The sequence below is a fragment of the Oncorhynchus masou genome, chromosome 29 (genome assembly GCF_036934945.1).
Source record: "Oncorhynchus masou masou isolate Uvic2021 chromosome 29, UVic_Omas_1.1, whole genome shotgun sequence".
NCBI lineage: Eukaryota > Metazoa > Chordata > Actinopteri > Salmoniformes > Salmonidae > Oncorhynchus > Oncorhynchus masou.
In genome coordinates, this window is record NC_088240.1 from 36,971,374 (window position 1) to 36,996,910 (window position 25,537).

A 25,537-nucleotide genomic window follows, 5' to 3' on the forward strand; every position below is an offset into this window, starting at 1 on the left:
CACACACACACACACACAATAAACTACAACAGGAAGCATGTCGAGACATGAGGGGTCGGTGCCCTGTCCCTGACCTGATAACTTCTCCTGGCCTCACAACACAAACTAGATTTCCTGTTACTCTCAGTCCCAACAGTCAGGCTTTGAACAATAGCATTTAATCAAGAGAAAATGGGTTTTTGATCAGACAATAATTACACAATAAGTAACCTTGCGGAAGTGAAGAGAAGCTGTTCTTTGTGCCCAGATCCTATGCTGTTTTCATTGATTGTGAGTTTTATGTGAGTGTGAGTTTTTGGTGCAGGTCTTTTTAGTCTATGTCTATGGGTAGGATGAATTCTGCTCACTGTTGTAGCTGTGAGAATTCTGATCTAAATATAGATAGGTCTGCAACCTGCCAATGGGTGCAACTTGTACTGCTCGCTGTTCATCTTACTTCTGCACCTGGATAACATATTTTCAGCATAATAGAGCTGACTATTCTTAAAGGGATACTTCAGGATTGTTCTACTTCCCCAGAGTCAGATGAACGTGTGGATACCATTTTATGTATCTCTGTCCAGTATGAAGGAAGTTAAAGGTAGTTTTGCGAGCCAATGCTAACTACCATTAGCGCAATGACTGGAAGTCTATGGGTATCTGCTAGCCACTAGCGCAATGACTGGAAGTCTATGGGTATCTGCTAGCCGTTAGCACAATAACTGGAAGTCTTAAATGGAATAACTGGAATTGCAAAATAGTGTTAGTGCTAGTCTAAGGGTATCTGCTGCAAGTAGCAATTGCGCTAGCGCTAGTTAGCAAGTTCCTTCAAACTGCACGCAGAGTAGCCTAGTGGTTAGAGCGTTGGACTAGTAACCGGAAGGTTGCAAGTTCAAGCTGCCGAGCTGACAAGGTATAAATCTGTCGTTCTGCCCCTGAACAGGCAGTTAACCCACTGCTCCTAGGCCGTCATTGTAAATAAGAATTTTTTCTTAACTGACTTGCCTGGTTAAATAAAGGTAAAAAAAATATATATATATATAAATGGTATTGATAAGTTCATCTGACTCTGAGGCAGTAGATAAAGGATCTTATTGCCCAAATGCCAAGGTATCCCTTTAACAGTGAACTGTGTTTTATTGTCATTTCAATGTCAAAACCTATATAGTTTTCATGGAAAACCTATATGCAGATGGTTTAATGTAGGTTTAGATTGGGTGTCTACTGGTCTCATAATATCTCTGTGTTTTAATTAGCATTGATCTGGGGCTGATTCAGTCATGCAGTGGTCTGGGCTGCAGTACAGTATGTCTTGTCCTCCCTTTCCCTGAGCATCACTATTCAATTAGGAGCAGACTGATTATTTCCATGTGCCAGGGCGAAAGCAATGACAGCATCATGTGTCAATGGGGGATTTGGGCTGGAGCTGGTCTTTCGCCAGGCCCCAGAACCTCCTGCAGTTTCTGGTCTTTCCCCTCTCATCTACCACTGCATTGTGTAACTCAGTCTCCTGAGGACTCAAATACCTCAGGGTAGGACTCCTTGGCCCCAAACACATAAACACTCTCATACACACTGGCTGCACATTACACATTGCGACATGTACTTCTCCGACCTCCCTTCTCTACACACAAACATACACACACTTCGGTACACTCACGTTCCACTGCTCCAGCCCTCCACACTCTGCAATGCCGCACTCTCCCCTCCACGCACTTTCTCTCTCTCTCTCTTCCCCACTCACTCACTCACACACACCACACACACACACAGACACACACACACACACACACACACACACACTCTCTGTCTCTGTCTCACACATACATGCATGCACGCACACATACACACATTTTCTCTCACGTACACAGACATTCACACACACACTCACAGTGCTGTGGCACACTCTCCTCTCCCTGCCTCATACGTCAAGCTAAAAATAGCCCCTCACTCAGGAATCTCTCACAGACACTGCACTGGTGCTTTGACTCTCTCTCTCTCTCTCTCTCTCTCTCTCTCTCTCTCTCTCTCTCTCTCTCTCTCTCTCTCTCTCTCTCTCTCTCTCTCTCTCTCTCTCTCTCTCTACACCCAACTGTGCACAGCACTTCCAGCCCACTCGCTGAGCAACGCTCCAAAATGTCACACACGTACAACACATTTCCAAAGACACTTCTTTTGTATTTTTTTCTACTTTTCTGCAGCAAAAGGTGCTGTATGTCCAGGGGTGGGAGGGTGTTTTGAATGAGATCTACAAGGTTGCCCCGAAAAGCGCCATTGTGGCAGAAATGTCAGTCTCTTGAAGTCAGTCGTCAGCTAACAGATTGAGTGTGTGTAACGGTGTGGTGTGACATGGCTCGCTGAGTCAGACGGTGGGAACAGCCTGGAGGACAGTGGTGCTCAAGGTGAAGCAAAAGCCTCACACAATCATTTATCATGTCTTGCTTCATTGACACCATTTTGAAAAGGGATATGATATTCTTAGTCACTTGTATCAATGCCATACCTGTCATGGCTGTTTTTCTATGTTCTTTGCCTGTCATGGCTGTTTTTCTATGATCTTTGCCTGTCATGGCTGCTTTTCTATGTTATTTGCCTGTCATGGCTGTTTTTCTATGTTCTTTGCCTGTCATGGCTGCTTTTCTATGTTCTTCGCCTGTCATGGCTGTTTTTCTATGTTCTTTGCCTGTCATGGCTGTTTTTCTATGTTATTTGCCTGTCATGGCTGCTTTTCTATGTTCTTTGCCTGTCATGGCTGCTTTAATATGTTCTTTGCCTGTCATGGCTGTTTTTCTATGTTCTTTGCCTGTCATGGTTGCTTTTCTATGTTCTTTGTCTATCATGGTTGCTTTTCTATGTTCTTTGCCTGTCATGGCTGCTTTTCTATGTTCTTTGCCTGTCATGGCTGTTTTTCTATGTTATTTGCCTGTCATGGCTGCTTTTCTATGTTCTTTGCCTGTCATGGCTGCTTTAATATGTTCTTTGCCTGTCATGGCTGTTTTTCTATGTTCTTTGCCTATCATGGTTGCTTTTCTATGTTCTTTGTCTATCATGGTTGCTTTTCTATGTTCTTTGCCTGTCATGGCTGTTTTTCTATGTTCTTTGCCTGTCATGGTTGCTTTTCTATGTTCTTTGTCTGTCATGGTTGCTTTTCTATGTTCTTTGCCTGTCATGGCTGTTTTTCTATGTTCTTTGCCTGTCATGGTTGCTTTTCTATGTTCTTTGTCTGTCATGGTTGCTTTTCTATGTTATTTGCCTGTCATGGTTGCTTTTCTATGTTATTTGCCTGTCATGGTTGTTTTTCTATGTTCTTTGCCTGTCATGGATGTTCTTTCTATGTTCTTTCTATGTTCTTTGCCTGTCATGGATGTTCTTTCTATGTTCTTTCTATGTTCTTTGCCTGTCATGGATGTTCTTTCCATGTTCTTTCTATGTTCTTTGCCTGTCATGGACGTTCTTTCTATGTTCTTTGCCTGTTATGGATGTTCTTTCTAATCAATGTACTTACTCATTTTAGAAAAAGTATTTGTTTTTGAAATAATGATACAATTTTGAATTATGAGTTGTTTTAGATGTTCTCTTGCTCTAGATGTTGTTCAAAGGTTAGAATAGATTTGACATTGGTTTGACCTACAAAAGAGCATTTCTCCTGGTTTGTTCACTAAATGCCATCTTTGTGATGGATTCTGTATCCCTTTTTGGAAGCAGTCTGTCACAACTGTGTGTTGACTGTCTTTCATAATCTTTCAGAGTATGCATTTTTGGTGTATTTATGCTGTATTATACTGTATGTATCTTATACAGATTCTTGTACTGTCTCAACCACCTGGCAGCCTAACAAAAATAATGTTTCCCTCCCTCCCTCTCCTCATTCGAACTGAAGCATCTTACCTACTCTTTTTATAGCTGCACAGTATTCAGCGTTTAAGCTGCCTTTTTAACTGTGAGATAGTGTGGGTGTATTTTAAGTTCATGTGGATGTACTTGACGGTGGGTTTTTGAAGAGGATTACCTAAGGTTTGTGGTGATTGTTGAATGTAGCTGTTTAACAGTATGCACTCCTCTAAAGCGCCATGTAAGTCACAGTACCAGGGCCAGACCACAGTCAGACGGTTCGGGCAGCAGGTCATCACAACAGACACACAACATGTCACTAACCCACGCCCTTCTCCTTTTACTTCCTAGTGACTTGTTGTCGTCGGATTATGTGGAGATCCACTATGAGGAGGGTAAACCTGTTCTATCAAAGGTAACATCTCCAGCCAGAACACCCACTCTGTTTGGGTACCTGTTTTTCGTTTTCTCTTTTTTCAGAGGAGCCTAATTGGTTCCCTGTGGAAGGTACAGGGCCTGCAGCTGTTACAGGGTGTATTGTTTTGTTTAACTGTGGCTAGTTAGGGGCAATCAAAGAACAAGTGGAGAGTTAAAGCAAAATGCAGCAAAATGCTTAAAGACATCCAAACTATTCACCCTACTATGTTGACAGGACCACTGGGGTTCACAGACATGAAAATAAATCAAATGGCCTTGAATGGTACAGAGGTACTTTGACACATCTACTTTGATGTTATTTATCCACTTGGTCTTGATGTATCCTAACATTGCTGTTATTGATTACCATTAGCTAACCTCTTCAAGTCAATGGTGCTCCATCATCAGTATAACTACACTTTATCTTATCCACCCTGATGCTGTTTGCACCTGTTTTAGTGATGTAAGAGAAAGACCGAGGGAAGGAGGGAGGGATAGACTGCTAGCAAGAGAGAGGTAAAAGAGGCTAGAGATGTGATAGTTGGCTGCTGTGTGCCCGTGTTAGTTACTGTGCCGCTGCTGCTGGTGTTGCTGAATCAGGTTGAGGCAGAGGGGCTGGGCACAGTGGAGCTAGCTGACTCAGCACAGCTCCACTCCGCTCCCCTGCAGCCTCCTGTCTCTCCTGCCTGCCTGCCTGCCTGCCTGGCTGCCTGGAACCCAGGTCACGTGACAGGGGAGCTAGAGACGCTGGTGCTCTGCAGTAGCTATGCAGTGTGGGATGGTAGGAGTGAAAGAGAGAGTGTCCTCTGCTCACCCTGGGCCTAGTTGATAACTGAGTCACAGATGAGGGAGAGGGAAAGTGATGTGGACCATTGAGGTCTGAAGAAGAACAGCCATTAGTTTGAGGCCCACCACCACAACTCACACTGCAGAAAGATATTATTTATAAATGTGAGCTGAATGCGTAAACCAGGCTGCAGATGACATATTGCACACCTTTATAGTCTCTCCAACTGAATAAACAGTCAAATGTCGCCAAAGTTGCAATAATCCAGCGAATACACCCTGGGCCGAGTAGAAAGTAGGCTACTCCATCTCAGGTACGTTGCATTGCTATATATTGACTCATATGGTACTGCTGTGAATGTGATAAGTACGCCGTGTATGTATTTGTTTGATGAATATTTTGTAGGAAGCTCCACTCCAAACCCATGGACTAATGTTGGTATGTACACTCAGTGGCCAGTTTATTAGGTACACCACCCCGTTCACGAAAATGGTTCGCTCCTACTGACAGTGAGTCACGTGGCCGTGGCTTGCTATATAAAGTGGGCAGACAGGCGTAAAGGCATTCAGTTACTGTTCGATTGAATGTTAGAATGGGAAAAACAAGTGACCTAAGCGACTGAGCATAGCGATGATTGTCGGTAGCAGGCACGCCAGTTCCAGCATGTCAGAAACGGCCGGCCTCCTTGGCTTTTCACGGATGACAGTGAAAATAACGGCAAATAACGGCACAGTACAACAGTGGTGTGCAGAACGGCATCTCAGAACGCACAACTCGTTGGTCCTTGTCACAGATGGGCTATTGCAGCAGACGACCACACCAGGTTCCACTCCTGTCAGCTAAAAACAAGAAGAAGCGGCTCCAGTGGGCACGCGATCACCAACACTGGACAACTGAGGAGTGGTTCCTGTTGCTTCATGCTGATGGCAGAGTCAGGAATTGGCATAAGCAGCATAAGTTCATGGCCCCGTCCTTCCTAGTGTCAACGGTACAGGCTGGTGGCAGTGGGGTAATGGTGTAGGGAATGTTTTCCTGGCACACGTTAGGTCCCTTGATACCAATTGAGCTATGTTTCCATGCCCCAAACAATTCAGGCTGTTTTGGAGGTTTTTCTGGAGGCAACCCGGTGCTAGATGTGTGTACCTAATAAACTGGCCACTGAGTGTACAGTATATGTCTCAGATTTGCCCTCTGCTCTACAGTAGGTATATGTGATGTTGTATAAGTATTGTATGAATGTTGTTTCTGTGTATCCTCAGGGTGGTGAGCACTGTTACTACCATGGCCAGGTGAGGGGGGAAGATGACTCTAATGTGGCCTTGTCTACCTGCAATGGGCTGCAGTAAGTGAACACCAGCAGTTTTACATAAAAGTCCGTGCACGGAATACTTGTAAATATCGGTGCTTTCTACAGCTGCTATTGACTTAGTATTGACTGTCTTCTCTCTTCATTTTTCCTCTCGCTCCCTCTCTCTTTACCTGACAGCGGAATGTTTGATGATGGACTCTATGTGTATCTAATTGAGCCTTTGCAACAGACTCACTCAATTGTAAGTTCTTCCTCATATTTAGGCTTTTCAAAATCTTTGCTTCACAAGTACTATTTGTTCTACCTCTACTTGTGCTACTGCTAGGATCTCTTCTGCCACTTTTACTGTTACTAAAGCCTCCTTTTTCCTGTAAAGCACATTAGGTTATCTCGTAAAAATGGTATGTTTGCCATTGACAAGGGTGTTCTTGTTTTTGAAGGAAGTCCATGGTTTACAATAGTGAAGGACATAATGATAACAAAGTGCTGCACGTGTGGAAATGGTTATACCTCACTAATCTGTATTGAGCTTTTCCAAAAGTTATATAAGCATAGAATGTACAGTGCCTTCAGGAAGAATTCATACCCCTTGACTTATTCCACATTTTGTTGTGTTACAGCCTGAATTCAAAATGGATTCAATAAAAAACAAGTATCACCCATCTACACACAATACCCCATTATGACAAAGTGAAAACATGTTTTTAGAAATTCTTGCAAAAAAAAAAATGAAATACAGAAATATCTCATTTACATAAGTATTCACACCCCTGAGTCAAGTTAGAATCCCCATTGGCGGTGATTACAGCTGTGAGTCTTTCTGGGTAAGTCTAGAAGTTCTTTGCACACCTGGATTGTACATTTGCCCATTATTCTTTTCAAAATACTTGAAGTTCTCTCAAGTTGGTTGTTGACAATTGTTTTATCATTTAAAAAATATATATTTTTTAATTTTTTAAATAATTGTTTTTTATTATTATCCCATCCACCATCCATCCCCTCTCTTCGGTGCTTACAGGTTCGCATACATAAACATACATTTTACACATACATTTGACATATACATTTGACATATATTTTACATATACGGTACTTCTATATACAGCAATCACATAACAGTAATAAGTTACCGACATAAGCTCTTTAATCCCTCCCCTCAGCCACTCTCAGCCCATCCCACCTATCACCATAGACCTCAGCTCTTTAATCCCTCCCCTCAGCCACTCTCAGCCATCCCACCTATCACCATAGACCTCAGCTCTTTAATCCCTCCCCTCAGCCACTCCCAACCCATCCCAGCTATCACCATAGACCTCAGCTCTTTAATCCCACCCCTCAGCCACTCTCAGCCCATCCCACCTATCACCATAGACCACCCTTGTTTGGTTTCCATGTGCCATATATTTTTCAATTGTGCTGCGATATTGTTGACCATACATGTTGAACTTTTCTAATTTCATAGTGTCCACAAATTATGAGCTAAAGATGAAAACCTTTCCAACAAGTATTATTATATTATTTATTGACTGACTATGGCTTTCCAAATCGCCCAACACTGCTATTTGTAAGGTTCATTTTAAGTGAATGTTGTGATTTTTTAACTGAATGTTGTGAGCAGATACAAGCTACATAGGGGCAATACCAGAATACATTATCTAGTGATTATGTCTCTTCGCAGCAAAATCTACAGAGCTGAGATTTTTGTATGCCTGATATTGTTGACCATTGCTAGACATCGATTTTCATGTCTTGACATAGATTCTCAAGTCGATTTAAGTAAAAACTGTAACTAGGCCTCAAAGGAACATTCAATGCTGTCTTGGTAGGCAACTCCAGTGTATATTTGGCCTTGTGTTTTAGGTAAATGCCCTGCTAAAAGGTGAATTTGTCTCCCAGTGTCTGTTGGAAAGCAGACTGAACCAGGTTTTCCTCTAGGATTTTGCCTCTGCTTAGCTCTATTCTGTTTCTTTTTATCATAACCCATAACATGATTCAGCCACCACCATCCTTGAAAATATGAAGTGGTACTCAGTGATTGTTGTGTTGGATTTACCCCAAACATAACGCTTTGTATTTAGGACATAAAGTTAATTTCTTTGCCACATTTGTTGCAGTATTACTTTAGTGCTTTGTTCCAAACAGGATGCATGTTTTTTAATATATATTCTTCTGTACAGGCTTCCTTCTTTTCACTGTGTCATTTAGGTTAGTATTGTGGGGTAACTACAACGTTGTTGATCCATCCCCAGTTTTCTCCTATCACAGGCATTACATTTTGTAACTGTTTTAAAGCTACCACTGGCCTGAAATCCCTGAGCAGTTTCCTTCCTCTCCAGCAACTGAGTTAGGAAGGACATCTTTATCTTTGTAGTGAATGGGTGTATTGATACACCATCTGAAGTGTAAGGAATAACTTCACCATGCTCAAAGAAATATTCAATGTCTGCTTTTTTTCAAGGAATTGGAAAACCTCCGTGGTCTTAGTGGTTGAATCTGTGTATGAAATTCACTGCTTGACTGAGGGACCTTACAGATAACTGTATGTGTGGGGAACAGAGATGAGGTAGTCATTAAAAGAACGTGTTTAACACTATTATTGCACACATAGTGAGTCCATACAATTTATTATGTGACTTGTTAAGCACATGTGTACTCCTGAACTTGGGGGGTTGAATACTCATTGACTCAATACATGTAATTTTTTCATTTTTTATTCATTTGTAAACATTTCTAAAAACATAATTCCACTTTTACATTATGGGGTATTGTGTGTAGGCCATTGATACATGATCTCAATTTAATTAATTTTAAATTCAGGCTGTAACACAAGAAAATGTGGAAAAAATAAATGGCTGTGATACTTTCTGAAGGCAATGTATATCAGGCAAGGTCCATGATGCAAATGGAAAGAATAATGGTAATGTAATGATAATGTAGTAAGCTTAATAAAGTATTGCGTTTTACATGTCTACCTTAAATATTGATTGATGTTGACTAGTTGTGAAAATGTGATCATGTTTCTTGTTACGCAGACCAATGTCAATGCCCTCCGAGCCAGCCAATCCCTACCCGGTTATGACCAATCTTTTGTAACTTGACCCCTGTTCCCTGTTCCCTGTATCCACCACATTTATCACACCCTTGCTGACATTTAATGGATTCCCTCACAGGATACAGCTGCACGACCCCACTCACTGCGCAGGAGGCCCACCCTCCAGAGGAACAATGACCAAGAGGAACTGGGTAATGAGTTATGCATCTTTCTGCCATCATGGATCTTGCATAACCTCCAAGAGGCCTCTGCCACTTTACATCAACACTCTCACGGCCTGTCTGCCTGACATTCCAAAACCGTTTGTATCCTCTCCTACTAACGCTAACATTAGGTTCCCCATATGACAGCTCTAGACCTGGGTGAAATACATATACACACACTTTCAAATAGCTGTGGTGCGCTTGATTTGGTTTGCCCAGTGGAGTGGAACCAATGGAGTGGAAGTGAAAGGGGGATACCTAGTCAGCTGTACAACTCAATGCCTTTAACTGAAATGTGTCTTCTGCATTTAACCCAAACCCCTCTTAATCGGGGGGGGGGGGGGGCTGCCTTAGTGAAGAACAAACTCCAATGTAAATCAATTGTCTTTGATATGTATTTGACCCATGCATACTTCAATGTATTTGACCTATGTATTTGACCTATGCATACTTTAATGTATTTGACCCAGATCTGGACTGTGTCACAGGACACAGCAGGTTTCCCTCCTATGGCATCTGTATCTTGCCCTTTACCTTGGTGTGTTTCTCTTCCCGGGTAAAGGTCCAATGCAGATGTTTTTATCTCAATATCAAATCATTTCTGGGTAGCAATAAAAGTACCTTGCTAGCTAGGTTCCCATCCAATTGGCGACAGATTCTCATGCAGACTGACTCGTTGGAGATAGAAATCACGGCATAATGACGTAGTGCATCCAAAATGTACTTTTTAGTTGAAGTTGAACATCTAAAGTTCAATGTGATTCCATCGCATTTTCAACTCTAACCGATAATTGTCACAAAAACTGTTGTGTTAAATAGAAAATGTGCCTACTCTGGTCTTGGTACCTGCGCTCTAGCCAACAGCTCGCAGATACAATGCGGTTAGGCTGTGAGGGTAGGCTAGTCTTCATGATGAGATTATTATGGATAAGAGCGAAAATATTTGTATTTGTCAAACGGGCAGTCAAGCATCGATCATCATTTCACCCGAATAAGACCGTTGATATTTATTGGAAAGGAGCATCAAGCTCATCACCTTGCACTTTCACCACCCTGTGAAGTTCATCATAAATTCTATCATCTGTAGCCTAATAAACTGCATGGTTTCCTGAGGACCACACACTATATCATCGTGTGATCCAAGTTTACTTCTATACGATGGTTATTATATCAATATTTGCATAAAAAGGCATTCCAACAGCCATTTCACGCAATTGTACCAACACAAAAAGATCCCACCATATCGAACACACTAATTATCTTTCCTTATTTATTCAGTTGTATCGAAGCTTCCTGTTTTTTTTATAAAGTGCGACTGTTTTCAATTAAACTTGTCAAAAAGAGAGCAAAGAGACATTTTTCAATAAATAATTTTCCTAGGATTGTCTGGGAGTGGTCTGAGTGGGAAGGGGAAAACAGAAAAATAGCTTTTATTAGCAGAGAGGTTTAGAACTCTCTTTCTTATTGGTCTATTAACTAATTTACTGCCTGGTGGCCAAAACTCCATCCCAACAAAACAGGCTGAAATTTCACTTCAATAACATTATCGTCATTTTCACAATTTCACAGTATTATTCTAACCTCATAGCGTGGAAATATATATAAAATACAGGCAAATCACATTTCTGACTGCACTGGGCCTTTAATGTGCTCTATGTCTCTCTAGTGGAGGAGGAGCAGCTGCTTTCGGAGCTGGAGGACATGTCCTGGCTGAAGCGCAGGAAAAAGCGGGCTGTAAGTCTGTGACCTCATCAGTCCCTTAAAAGGATTTTGTAACACACTCCACCTACTGTAAGTTCATTCACCCCTGCTGTATTATGTAGAGTGTTAAGTTATTGTGTCATGTAACCTTGTGTTACAACGTAGCCTCCCAGTATAGGTCCCTCATTTAAAGTGACCTCTTTTAATTATCTCTCACAACATAATTTGCAACTCAACTCAGCACCACACAACACGTCAACTTTTGTTGTCTTCCTCTATACATCTTTCATGTCTGTGTGTTATGATAGTGAACTGATCTGTGTTTTTTTTTCAGATGCCTCGGAATGTCTTTGAGGAAATGAAGTATTTGGAGATTATGATTGTCAGTGACCACAATATGGTATGTGCCCTCAAAAAAAACAACCAGTCAACACATAGACACAAGATAGGAAATATGAGTGAGCTGGTGTGAAATATTTCAGCAATGTGTCATTCTTTTACTGTAAAGAATGACTCAAAATAGTATTCAACCAACTATGCCCACAAGAGGGTGCAACACGATTGAATGTGGTGGACGCACGATTCATATCCTATCTACATAACCATCATCCAGATTTGAAAACACCAGTCTTATTCTATTGTTGGACCGTCATAAAAACAACATGCATATTTTATGCATTTTTAAAATGGTGTCGGAGAAACTTGGTATATTTAAGTATTTATTAAAATTGCACTTAACAATCCTTTTTAACCAAAGCTATGTGCCATTGTTTTTGTGTGGGGTGCAGTATAAGCGACACAAGGCCAAGCAGCACACCAGGAACTTTGCCAAGTCGGTGGTGAACTTTGTGGATGCTGTGAGTAACCTCTTCAGTTGGCTCTGAGAACTGATTCTTTACTGTGTACCTCTTTTAAACTCTACAAATATTCAGTCCTCTATTTCCTTTTTCTGGAATATATGTATCAGGCTGGTAATGGCTGGTGCGGAATCATTGCAATGGTTTAAAATACATCAAAGACATGGTTTGATGCCATTCCAATTGCTCCGTTCCAGCCATTATTATGAGCCGTCCTCCCCTCAGCAGCCCCCAGTGGTGTATATCACGTCATGTGTATGTCTATTGAGAAAAGCTGTTCAACATGTATATTAGAGAGCCCCCAGAGGTAGAACCCAGTAATGATCACTTCCTCATGTATCACACTGTACATCTCCTGTACCCTGAGTCGGCCCCATACTATTCAGATTTTGTACTGTATCACTACGGTGTTTGTTGTTGCTCTGTGTAGCCGTGATGTGCAATAACAGTCCCTTGTCTCTCCCTGCTCCCAGTGTGCTTTGTCCCCTGTCCCATGTCTGTCCTCAGACAGTACAGATGATCATTCACACCCAGTGTTCTTCTCCTGTCCCTGTGTTGTCATTTCTCTCTCTCTCTCTTTTTCTCTTTCTCTGTGTCCTCCCACTACCCATCATGCGCCGATGACAGATCTTTAAGGAGCACCTGCACACACGGGTAGTTCTGGTTGCCGTGGAGATATGGACGGACAAGGACCACATTCCCATCAGTGTGAAGCCACTGGACATGCTGAAAGATTTCTCTAAGTACCGGGCGCAGAGCATCAAGCAGCACGCTGACTCTGTGCACCTCTTCACGTAAGTGCCCTCTCCTCTCTGTCCCTCGGGGCCAACCCATGCTGCTACTCGACATATACTGAGACTGCCATTAGTATATCTTACACACTGAGTCCTTATGGCTTCCCAGAATATTAGAGCATGTCAGAGGACTAGGCCCTAATACTTTGGCTTTAGCAATAAAGCAAAACATGTCCATCTACTTCCATTTGTCTTCCAAGGGCAGCTGAATACCTCTCACTTGTCTGTCTACCTGTCTGTTTGATAGTTACTCTGTGTCTCTTTGATGCACAGCAATGTGACCTTCCACTACCGCCGGAGCAGCGCAGCGTACTTCGGGGGCATGTGCTCTGTGAGCCGTGGAGTAGGGGTAAACGAGGTAAGATGTGCTGACTAATGTACATGATCGTATTGTTTGATTACAGCAGAGCAGACGAGTAACTGCTGGTTTGTTGTACTTGCAGTATGGCACCACGTGGACCATGGCTTCGTCACTCTCCCAGAGCTTGGCACAGAACCTCGGCATCCAGTGGGATCCAGCCGCCAAGAGAAGTACAGAGACTGGCTCCCATTCATCGCTGCACATTAATTTCTGCCTTATAGACAGACACTATTTAAGGAACAGTTTAAAACATTTTAGGCACATATACTACCGTTCAAAAGTTTGGGGTCACTTAGAAATGTCCTTGTTTTTGAAAGAAAAGCACATTTGTTGTCCATTAAAATAGCATCAAATTGATCAGAAATACAGTGTAGATATTGTTAATGTTGTAAATGACTATTGTAGCTGGAAACGGCTGATTTAAAAAAAAAATGAATATCTACATATGCGTACAGGGGCCCATTATCAGCAACCATCACTTCTGTGTTCCAATGGCATGTTATGTTAACTAATCCAAGTTTATCATTCTAAAAGGCTAATTGATCATTAGAAAACCCTTTTGCAATTATGTTAGCACAGCTGAAAACTGTTGTCCTGATTAAAGAAGCAATACAACTGGCCTTCTTTAGACTAGTTGAGTATCTGGAGCATCAGCATTTGTGGGTTTGATTACAGGCTCAAAATGGCCAGAAACGAAGTACTTTCTTCTGAAACTCATCAGTCTATTCTTGTTCTGAGAAATGAAGAGAAATGAAGAGAATGCGAGAAATAGCCAAGAAACTAAAGATCTTGTACAACGCTGTATACTACTCCCTTCACAGAACAGCGCAAACTGGCTCTAACCAGAATAGAAAGAGGAATGGGAGGCCCCGGTGAACAACTGAGCAAGAGGACAAGTACATTAGAGTGTCTAGTTTGGGAAACAGACGCCTCACAAGTCCTCAACTGGCAGCTTCATTAAATAGTACCTGCAAAACACCAGTCTCAACATCAACAGTGAAAGGGCGACTCCGGGATGCTGGGCTTCCAGGCAGAGTTGCAAAGAAAAAGACATATCTCAGACTGGCCAATAAAAATAAATTATTAAGATGGGCAAAAAAACACAGACACTGGACAGCGGAACTCTGCCTAGAAGGACAGCATCCCGGAGTCGCCTCTTCACTGTTGACGTTGAGACTGATCAATTAGCCTTTTAAAATTTTAAACTTGAATTAGCTAACACAACGTGCCATTGGAACACAGGAGTGATGGTTGCTGATAATGGGCATCTGTACGCATATGTAGATATTTCATAAAAAATCTGTCTTTTCCAGCTACATTAGTCATTTACAACATTAACATTGTCTACACTGTATTTCGGATCAACTTGATGTTATTTTAATGGGCAAAAAATGTGCTTTCTTTCAAAAATAAGGACATTTCTAAGTGACCCCAAACTTTTGGACAATAGTGTATGTTTGTACCAATATCTTTGTAAGATAGCCATGTTGTGTGTTGTTCTTTCACAGAGGAATGTGGCTGTGCCGACTCCTGGGTGGGCTGCATCATGGAGGATACTGGGTAACGTTCTACTGCTCAGCTGTTATTCTCACTTTCTCTGTTTCCATGTCTGTCTCTATGTCTTTCTCTCTCAATCACACACACACGCGCGCACACACACACACACACACACACACACACACACACACACACACACACACACACACACACACACACACACACACACACACACACACACACACACACACACACACACACACACACACACACACACACACACACATACACAGAGAGACAGAGTATAACACCATGAAGCAGATGTTATAATTAAAAGTTCGATTAGGTGAGAGAATAGATTCTTTCCGTGGATTTGTGTGACGGAAATGTGCAATAACGAGCTGCTAACCCCCCAGTCCCCCAGCCCCTCTCTATGATAGCAGGGTATGGCTCTCCCTTCGCCGTAATGACAGGGTGTGCAGAGCTGCAGCTCAGCTGAGTCTCTCCTGGGTCATGACCAGCATTAGCATGTGAAAGGTGCCCTGGCGTCATGCTTGTGTTGTTGACAGTGGCTCTTTAGGCACACTGGCTCAGAGTGCGTCACCTGACGTGACTGACTGACTGCTCATACAGCCTCTTGCTCTAAGCTGACTTATGGAATTGTTTTGAAGTCATACCATGGGTCATTTACAGTTCCCAGGAACATATCGTTGATACTGAATGTAATCAGATCTTCAACCAAGACCTAATATTAGATCAAGGGAACCTGAGTGAACAAATAACATAATAATTACTGTACATACTTACTTAATTTATTTCATAAACAAAGTTATGCAACACCCAATGAACATGTGGGGAAAAGTAATTGCCCTTTTACACTCAGTAACTGGTTGGGCCACCTTTAACTGCAGTGACTACAACCAAATGCTTCCTGTAGTTGTTGATCAGTCTCTCACATCGCTGTGGATGAATTTTGGCCCACTGTTGCATGCAGAACTGCTTTAACTCGGCGACATTTGCGGGTTTTTAAACATGAACTGATCGTTTAAAGTCCTGCCACAACATCTCAGTTGGGATTAGGTCTGAAAAATATACAGAAATAATTGTATAAAATATTACATTTGGCCTACTAAAGCCCATAAAAATGCATTGAATAACACATTCATAAATGACAAAAAAGACAGTCAAAAAAGAAATCATAAGGAATAATGTTTTGAAGTGTCGGTCCTATATCTATGAGATATAAAACAAGCAAACAAAAAATAGTTTTGCACATATTTAACCACTTATTTTTGCTGGCACAAAACTACCTCCGTATTTCCCATTCATTTGTATGGGTTACCTTCAGACGAGTCCCGTGACACTTGTGGGAGCCGTAGAGCAAAACTGAAAACACCACCGTGTTGCCCTACAACCCCTTTCTATAGAACGGTCATAATACTTTGTTGACCAAACCGTTCGGATGCTACAGATGTTTTCGTGAGAAGGTCGACTTTCGGGATGTCACCTGGTCTGACAAACAGCGCTGTAGCTCTGACACTTACCCACCACAGATGCAGAAGGACGCCATTGGAGCTCACCTGGTCTAACAAACAGCGCTGTAGCTCTGACACTTACCCACCACAGATGCAGAAGGACGCCATTGGAGCTCACCTGGTCTGACAAACAGCGCTGTAGCTCTGACACTTACCCACCACAGATGCAGAAGGACGCCATTGGATCTCACCTGGTCTGACAAACAGCGCTGTAGCTCTGACACTTACCCACCACAGATGCAGAAGGACGCCATTGGAGCTCACCTGGTCTGACAAACAGCGCTGTAGCTCTGACACTTACCCACCACAGATGCAGAAGGACGCCATTGGATCTCACCTGGTCTGACAAACAGCGCTGTAGCTCTGACACTTACCCACCACAGATGCAGAAGGACGCCATTGGATCTCACCTGGTCTGACAAACAGCGCTGTAGCTCTGACACTTACCCACCACAGATGCAGAAGGACGCCATTGGATCTCACCTGGTCTGACAAACAGCGCTGTAGCTCTGACACTTACCCACCACCGATGCAGAAGGACGCCATTGGAGCTCACCTGGTCTGACAAACAGCGCTGTAGCTCTGACACTTACCGACCACAGATGTAGAAGGACGCCATTGGAGCTCACCTGGTCTGACAAACAGCGCTGTAGCTCTGACACTTACCCACCACCGATGCAGAAGGACGCCATTGGATCTCACCTGGTCTGACAAACAGCGCTGTAGCTCTGACACTTACCCACCACAGATGCAGAAGGACGCCATTGGAGCTCACCTGGTCTGACAAACAGCGCTGTAGCTCTGACACTTACCCACCACAGATGCAGAAGGACGCCATTGGATCTCACCTGGTCTGACAAACAGCGCTGTAGCTCTGACACTTACCCACCACAGATGCAGAAGGACGCCATTGGCGGATGTGATGAATTGACACCCAGCCCATGCAAAATAAATGATATCTGTAGCTTAACCTGACGGATTTCGATGGGGATTTTGGTGTTATGTTACTTAGATTGATGAACCGCTGCATCAATAGACTCTATGGGGTTTAAAAGCGGGTTGTTAAAGGTGGATGTATCCCTTAACACACAGGGTCCAGCATCCACGGATGTTCTCCAAATGCAGCATCTCAGACTACAAGGAATTCCTGCTGAAAGGCGGTGGATCCTGTCTTTTTAACAGGCCAAACAAGGTGAGTCAGACGAGGATAGTTCATGTTGTGGTTGTCATACAGCAGAATATCAAAGACAGATACGGTATATAACCAGTAATAAAAATACCATAATAACCCTCTGATTGTTTTTGCTTTGGCAGCTGTTTGAATCCACAGAGTGTGGGAATGGATACATTGAGGTGGGAGAGGAGTGTGACTGCGGCGCTAGATCTGTGAGTTACGATGCAATATTATTCTATTTACATCGCATTTATATTCTTCGAATACAGTGTCAGACTGGTGGTGTCATCTGTGTTGTAGGAGTGCTACAAGGAGTGCTGCAAGAAGTGTTCCCTAGCTAATGGTGCGCATTGTGCTGATGGACCTTGCTGCAACAACACTTGTCTGGTAAGGGCTTTTTAATCACTGTGTAAGTCTGCTCACTAAGAACCAGAATGGCTTTTTTTCTTAGTGTACAAAAGCTGAAGAACATAGGCACATTCAGGTCATTTCTTGCAGGTGCTGGAGTTATATGTGAACACGTGAAAGATAAAAATAAAATGCGGCACACTACTGTTCATGCTCCCAGGAGATTTTATTGATACAACATTTCAGGTCTTCATTAGGCATCAACATCCCAGGTGGGGTGGAAGGACCTATATATTTATCGGCAGTGCTCAGTGACATCACTTCCTGAAACAAGAGGTACAAATATATAATATAGGTTCACAATATCAAAAGTCAATATATATATATATATAAAAAAAGAAACATCCTTTCACTGTCAACTGCGTTTATTTTCAGCAAACTTAACATGCATAAATATTTGTATGAACATAACAATATTCAACAACTGAGACATAACCTGAACAAGTTCCATAGACTAACATGTGACTAACAGAAATGGAATGTGTCCCTGAACAAAGGGGGTGGGGGGGTCAAAATCCAAAATAACAGTAGTATCTGGTGTGGCCACCAGCTGTATTAAGTACTGCAGTGCATCTCCTCATGGACTGCACCAGATTTGCCAGTTCTTGCTGTGAGATGTTACTCCACTTTTCACCAAGGCACCTGCAAGTTCCTGGACATTTCTGGGGGGAATGGCCCTAGCCCTCACCCTTCGATCCAACAGGGACCAGACGCGCTCAATGGAATTGATATCCGGGCTCTTCGCCGGCCATGGCAGAACACTGACATTCCTGTCTTGCAGGAAATCACGCACAGAACGAGCAGTATGGCTAGTGGCATTATCATGCTGGAGGGTCATGTCAGGATGAGCCTGCAGGAAGGGTACCACATGAGGGAGGAGGATGTCTTCCCTGTAATGCACAGCGTTGAGACTGCCTGCAATGACAACAAGCTCAGTCCGATGCTGTTGTGACACATAACCATACTCTTTTTTTAGTATGCTGCTATAGGCAAACTATCAGTATCTGTAGAATATGTGTGTGATGTTAGATAAGGTCTCTAATGCTAACAAATATATTTATTTTCTTGGTAACCTGAACATTGTCTGGTTATCATCTAGTTCTCCTCTCAAGAGGAACCTTCTTACTGTGACTAATGCCTGTGATATGACCCAGGTTATCACTCAACCAACTGCAGTGTATACCAATAGTGTTGGATCTGTTACATCCACTTGTATTGATCGTATCTTCACTAATTCTGCAGAGCTTTGCTCCAAAGCAATATCAGTTCCCATTGGCTGTAGTGACCATAACATTGTGGCAATGACAGGGAAAGCCAAAGTACCAAAGGCAAGGCCTAAAGTTATGTATAAGATATCATACAAGATGTTTTCTCAAGACTGTTTTGTTGAAGATGTTAAAAAAATGTATGTTGTTCTGAAGTGTATAAGGAGGAGAATCCAGATGTAACACTTGGAGTATTTGTACAATTATTCTTGCCAATTGATGACAAACACCTGTTAAGAAACTGACTGTGAAAACTGTTTGAGGCCCCTGGATCGATGATGAATTGAAAAATTGTATGGTTCAAATTAATTATGCAAAAAAGGTGGCAGACAAGTCACACTGCTCAGCTGATTGGTTCACATACTGTCAATTGAGAAATTGTGTGACTGAAGTACATGGAAAACAATGGAAAAAGACTTTGAAGCACCTTTAATTGAATTTGTTGTGCCCAAAATATATCTCCATCGTTCATTGAGGTTGATGGGTCATTTATAACAAAACCTTTTGATATAGCCAATCATAAAAATTACTATTTCACTGGCAAAGTGGACAAACTGACAAGTGGAATGATAACATTGAACAGTAAACCATCATATTTTTTGTATTGAAAATAATGAATAATAAGTAAAAGAAGGATTGCTGTTTTGAGTTTGGTCAGGTTTGTGTGGAACAGGGGGAAAAAATATTGTTATCCATCAATAATGATAAGCTACCAGGTAGATAGGAAACTGTTGAGAATGATAGCAGATTGTATTGCCAGGCCTATTTGCCATGTCTTTAACCAAAGCCGAAAGGAGTGCGTGTGTCCACAGGTGTGGAAGGAAGCTACAGTAATTCCACTTCCTAAAAATAGTAAATCACTCTTTGCTGGCTCTAACAGCCGACTGTAACAAATACAATGCTATTTTTCAGAGAACAAGTTAACTACTGATTTTCAGCATGCGAAAAAATAAATACATTTATTTATCTAGTTAGTTAAGAACAAATGCTTATTTTCAACAATAGCCTAGGAACAGTGGGTTAACTGCCTGTTCAGGGGTAGAATGACAGATTTTTACCTTGTCAGCTCAGGTGTTTGAACTTGCAACCTTCCGGTTACTAGTCCAATGCTCTAACCACTAGGCTACCCTGCTACCCCGTATAGTGAAGGGCACTCAACTTGTACTGCACTGACTCAGATGACTGATGATTGGCTAAAAGAAACTGATAATAAGATCATAGTTGGAGCTGTATTGTTAAATTTCATCACCGGCCATCACACATAGGACCCATAGAGGGTTCTTCAATTGAAGCTTCTCTAACATCAGGTATGTACAGTGCGGTATCCCTCAGGGCAGTTGCCTTGGGCCGTTACTCTTCTCTATTTATACGAATGATTTGCAACTTGTCCTACAAGAAATTAAAATTACTATGTATGCTGATGATTGCACACTCTACACATAAGCACCTATAGCCAGTGAGCTCACTGAGACTCTTAGCAAGGAGTTACAGTCAGTGTCGGGTATTTAACAATAACCTGGTCTTAAATACATCTATAACCAAAAGCATTGTATTTGGTTCAACTGGATTATCTTAGACCTAAACCTCAACTGGAGTTGTGCATAAAGGGTGTGACCATTGAACTTGTTGAAGAAGCTGAACACCTTCGAGTAACATTGGATGGTCAGTCATCATGGTCAAGTCATATTGACAAAGTTGTTGTGAAGATGGGGAGAGATAATGTATGTCTGTTATAAAAACGATGATCTGGGTTTTTAAGACAAAAAATCAATTGTACTAGTTGTTCAGGCTCTGATCTTGCCCCATCTTGATTACTGTCTGGTAATATGGTCAGGTGCAGCAAAGAAAGACATAGCAAGCTGCAGCTGGCTCAAAATAAAGCAACTTGCCTGCACACACAGATGTTACTCGTAGGAGTTCAGCTTTTTCAACTTGTTCAATGGTCACAACAACAGGCTTGATAGTCTTTCATGGTTGTGGCTTCTCTTTTAGTCTTTTTAAGAAACATTTGTGTGTTGAAAATGCCTAACCACTTGTATAATCTATTTGCATATACTTCAAACAGACACAAATACCCTACCAGACATGCCACTATGGGTTTCTTCACTGTACCCAAACCAAAAACAAATTGAATGTGTCGCTCAGTTATGTATAGAGCCATGTCATCATGGAATGTTCTGCCACCAGAGATTACTCAAACAAAAAGCAAGTTTAGCTTTAACAAACATATTGTATCACAGCTCCTCTTTCTAAAGATCTTTATTTAACTAGGCAAGTCAGTTCAGAACAACTTCTTATTTTCAATGACCACCTAGAAACAGTGGGTTAATTGCCTTGTTCAGGGGCAGAATGATAGATTTTTACCTCATCAGCTCAGGGATTTGATCTTGCAATCTTCTGGTTACTAGTCCAACACTCTAACCACTACGTTAGGTTACCTGCCGCGCAATCTAATTGAACTGTAATGTATATAAGAATATGAATAGGTACAGTGCCTTCAGAAAGTATTCACACTCCTTGACTTTTTCCATGTTTTGTTGTGTTACAGTCTGAATTTAAAATGGACTAAGTGTAGATGTTTTGTCACTGGTCTCCACACCATACCCCATTATGTCAAATGTTTTTTAATCGTTTTTACAAATTATGAAAAGCTGAAATGTCTTGAGTCAATAAGTATTCAACCCCTTTTTTAGGGAAAGCCTAAATACATTCAGAAGTAAACATTTTCTAAACAAATCACATAATAAGTTGCATGGACTCTGTGTGCAGTAATAGAGTTTAACATGATTTTTGAATGACTACCTCATCTCTGTACCCCACACAATTATTATCTGTAAGGTACCTCAGTCAAGCAGTGAATTTCAAACACAGATTCAACCACAAAGACCAAGGGGGGTTTTCCAATGCCTCGCAAAGAAGGGCACCTATTGGTAGATGGGTACAAATACAAAAATCTGAAAATTGAAAATCCCCTTCACTTTGGATGGTGTATAAGTCACTACAAAGATACAGGCGTTCTTCCTAAGTGGCAGGCGTCCTTCCTAACTCAGTTGTGGGTTTGATTCCCATGGGGATCAGTCTGAAAATGTATGTGCTCATTACTGTAAATTGCTCTAAGAGTGTCTGCTAAATGTAGAACTTGGAAGGTGCTATGTTTGGGCTGAGTACCACTCTCCATAAGTTCAAGCATAGTGGTTGCTACATCATGTTATGGGTATGCTTGTAGTCATAAAGGACTGAGAGTTTTTCTGGATAAAAAAGAGAAGCAATGGTGCTAAACACTAGCAAAAAACCTAGTTCAGTCTGCTTTCGACCAGACACTAACCTAAAATGCATTGCCAAATCTACACTGGAGTTGCTTACCATGAAGACAGTGAATGTTCCTGAGTGGCAAAGTTACAGTTTTGACATAAATCTGCTTCAAAATCTATGGCAAGATCTGAAAATGGTTGTCTAGCAGTGATCAACAACCAATTTGACAGAGCTTGAAGAATTATGAAATTAATAATGGGCAAATACTGTCCAATCCACGTGTGCAAGGCTCTTAGAGACTTACCCAGAAAGACTCACAGCTGTAATCGCTGCCAAAGATGATTCTAACACGTATTGACTCAGGGGTGTGAATACTTATGTAAATGAGATATTTCTGTATTTAATTTGCATAATATTTCCAACATTTTCTATAAACGTGTTTTCACTTTGTCATTATGGGGTATTGTGCGTAGATGAGCAAACAAATATTGAAATACATTTTGAATTCAGGCTGTAACACAACAAAATGTGGAATAAGTCAACGGTGTATGAATACTTTTGTTGTATACCCCCCCTTTTCCCCTCAGAACAGCCTCAATTCGTCATGGCATGGACACTACAAGGTGTGGAAAGCGTTCCACAGGAATGCTGGCCCATGTTGACTCCAATGCTTCCGACAGATGTGTCAAGTTGGCCTGATGTTCATTGGGTGGTGGACCGTTGCAGTTCTTGACACAAACTACCATACCCCGTTCAAAGGCACTTCAATCTTTTCTCTTGCCCATTCACCCTCTGAATGGCACACATTCTCTAATCCATGTCTCATTTGTCTCAAGGCTTAAAAATCCTTGAATAACCTGTCTCCTCCCGTTCATCTACACTGATTGAGGTGGATTTGAAGTGGATCGAATCAATAAGCAATCATAGATTTCAGCTGGATGCACCTGGTCAGTCTACGTCATGAAAAGAGCAGGTGTTCATAATGTTTTGTACACTCAGTGTATAAGTGTATATACACTATTCAATTAGGGTAAAAAGCTGTTTGGTTTTTATTGTCAGGAATCTTGCCATAGAGGCAGCCCTGCAGAGTGGTCACTTGCTGGCACAGCCACAAAGTCATAAAATCTGATTTTAAACATGCAGATAATCAGGCCTTGACCTGTGCGGGGGTGGGTGAAATAGCCACGTTTGTATGTGAAACTGAATTTGGCACATTGGCCACATTTTTAATTCCGGTGGGTACCCTCTGGGCACACGATGGTTGAATCAACGTTGTTTCCACAACGTTGAACCAATGTGGAACAGATGTTGTATTGACATGTGTGCCCAGTGGGTAGTCAGATTTGGCCACAAAGTCTTTCAGGTTTGGTGGTCTTTTGAAGACCATACATGGGAGATGTTTAAAGATGGGTTTCAGTTGTGGGTCAATGTCAACAATGTACCAGTGCTTCCTGATAATGTCATTAAATGCCGTCCCCAAGGCGTGAAGCATGAGGGGACATGTTCTGTTTTTTTCTTTTACTTTTGGTTGAAGGCTTTCTAATAATGTTAGACTTTCAAAATGATCATCGACATGTTTGACCCAATTATCTTTGTACCCCCTTTCCTTAACCTGTGTGTGAGGTCCGTGGTTTGTTACTGGTAAGAAGCATCAGAGCTACACATGAGACATTTAATGAGTGGAGGTGGATGGAAACGGTCACCTCTAAGGACAGTGTTCCTTTCCGTAGGTTTCCTGTAAAGATCGGTAGAGAGGGACATTTTGTCCTTAATAACCATCACATCAAGAAAACTGATTTTGATTCATGGTTAAAAGGAGGTGCTCATTCATAGAGTTTAGATAAGCATGGAGTTCCTAGAGTTCTTCCTGAGTCCCTGTATAGATCAGGAAAATATTATCTAAATATCTAAATGTCAGTTGGAGTAAATGTCAGTTGGCTTTTCATAGCCGATAATTAAGAGTATCTCTACCACTCCTGCTGTCTCTAGAGAGTTGAAAACAGCAGGTCTGGGACAGGTAGCACGTCTGGTGAACAGGTCATGATTCCATAGCCGCAGGCAGAACAGTTGAAACTGGAGCAGCAGCACGGCCAGGTGGACTGGGGACAGCAAGGAGTCATCATGCCAGGTAGTCCTGAGGCATGGTCCTAGGGCTCAGGTCCTCCGAGAGAGAGAAAGAGAGAATTAGAGAGAGCATACTTACATTCACACAGGACACCAGATAAGACAGGAGAAGTACTCCAGATATAACAAACTGTCCCTAGCCCCCCGACACATAAACTACTGCAGCATAAATACTGGAGGCTGAGACAGGAGGGGTCAGGAGACACTGTGGCCCCATCCGATGATACATATAGGACCTTCCACCCCCACCTGGGATATGGATGCCTAATGAAGACCTAAGGGTCAAAATGTTTTATCAATAAAATCATCTGAGAGCATGAACAGCAGTGGGCAGCGTTTTCCTTTAGTTTTTTTCTTAGTTTTGCGTGAGATACCAACGTGGTACAGGAAATTCCACTCTTTTGTTTTTTTCTCCCTCTATGTCAGTTCTACCCGCGAGGTTATAGTTGTCGCTATGCGGTGAATGACTGTGACATCTCAGAGACATGCTCAGGAGACTCTGGCCAAGTGAGTTGGGCTCTAACCATTATACATCTCTGAGAAAGGATGAAGCATTCAGCTCTGTTTAAAGGAAATATCTGTCTATTGTTCATTGTAGTGCCCTCCTAACCTTCACAAACAAGATGGCTACCACTGTCAAGTCGACCAGGTGAGCAGCATGATCACTGAGACACAACGACATGCTCATATCTATTCAGATTGTACGATTTAGAGAATGGTCGTCACCATAAGCTTGCTTGAACAGATAGGGAATGAATGAATGCCCTTTTGTCTCTTTAGGGACGCTGCTATGGTGGAGAGTGCAAGACCAGGGGGAACCAGTGCAAATACCTCTGGGGTTCAAGTGAGTTCAAAATCCCTTTTGCTTAAGTTGCTTTGCTCACTGCAAGAAATGGTCGAAAAGGCATTGAGACAGAATCTGAAACGGCTGTCTGCGCTCCAGTTATGTTGGCTTGTTGTGAGGTGTGGTCATCCTCCCTTTCTCCTCTCC

The 25,537-nt window shown here is 42.1% G+C and overlaps 1 protein-coding gene across 4 annotated transcripts in view; it reads left to right on the top strand.

Moving 5' to 3' along the window:
• The window catches only part of LOC135519468 (disintegrin and metalloproteinase domain-containing protein 23-like), a 36,652-nt gene that overhangs the window by 3,176 nt on the left and 7,939 nt on the right, over positions 1 to 25,537 (top strand). For 3 of the 4 annotated variants that reach the window (XR_010452293.1, XR_010452294.1, XM_064944702.1), the window contains exons 4-20: positions 4,162 to 4,225; positions 6,274 to 6,356; positions 6,501 to 6,564; positions 9,494 to 9,566; positions 11,245 to 11,312; positions 11,614 to 11,679; positions 12,068 to 12,136; positions 12,764 to 12,930; positions 13,204 to 13,288; positions 13,374 to 13,461; positions 14,800 to 14,851; positions 17,416 to 17,515; positions 17,638 to 17,709; positions 17,798 to 17,884; positions 24,973 to 25,053; positions 25,145 to 25,195; positions 25,327 to 25,390. Coding sequence is in view for 2 of the 4 variants with exons in the window: in XM_064944702.1 (XP_064800774.1) it covers positions 4,162 to 4,225; positions 6,274 to 6,356; positions 6,501 to 6,564; positions 9,494 to 9,566; positions 11,245 to 11,312; positions 11,614 to 11,679; positions 12,068 to 12,136; positions 12,764 to 12,930; positions 13,204 to 13,288; positions 13,374 to 13,461; positions 14,800 to 14,851; positions 17,416 to 17,515; positions 17,638 to 17,709; positions 17,798 to 17,884; positions 24,973 to 25,053; positions 25,145 to 25,195; positions 25,327 to 25,390 (1,334 nt within the window). In the remaining 2 variants the exon portion in view is untranslated. Of the gene's footprint in view, positions 1 to 4,161; positions 4,226 to 6,273; positions 6,357 to 6,500; positions 6,565 to 9,493; positions 9,567 to 11,244; positions 11,313 to 11,613; positions 11,680 to 12,067; positions 12,137 to 12,763; positions 12,931 to 13,203; positions 13,289 to 13,373; positions 13,462 to 14,799; positions 14,852 to 17,415; positions 17,516 to 17,637; positions 17,710 to 17,797; positions 17,885 to 18,102; positions 18,182 to 18,543; positions 19,810 to 24,972; positions 25,054 to 25,144; positions 25,196 to 25,326; positions 25,391 to 25,537 lie in introns of those variants that run through there. The other variant, XM_064944703.1, reaches the window with a different exon arrangement.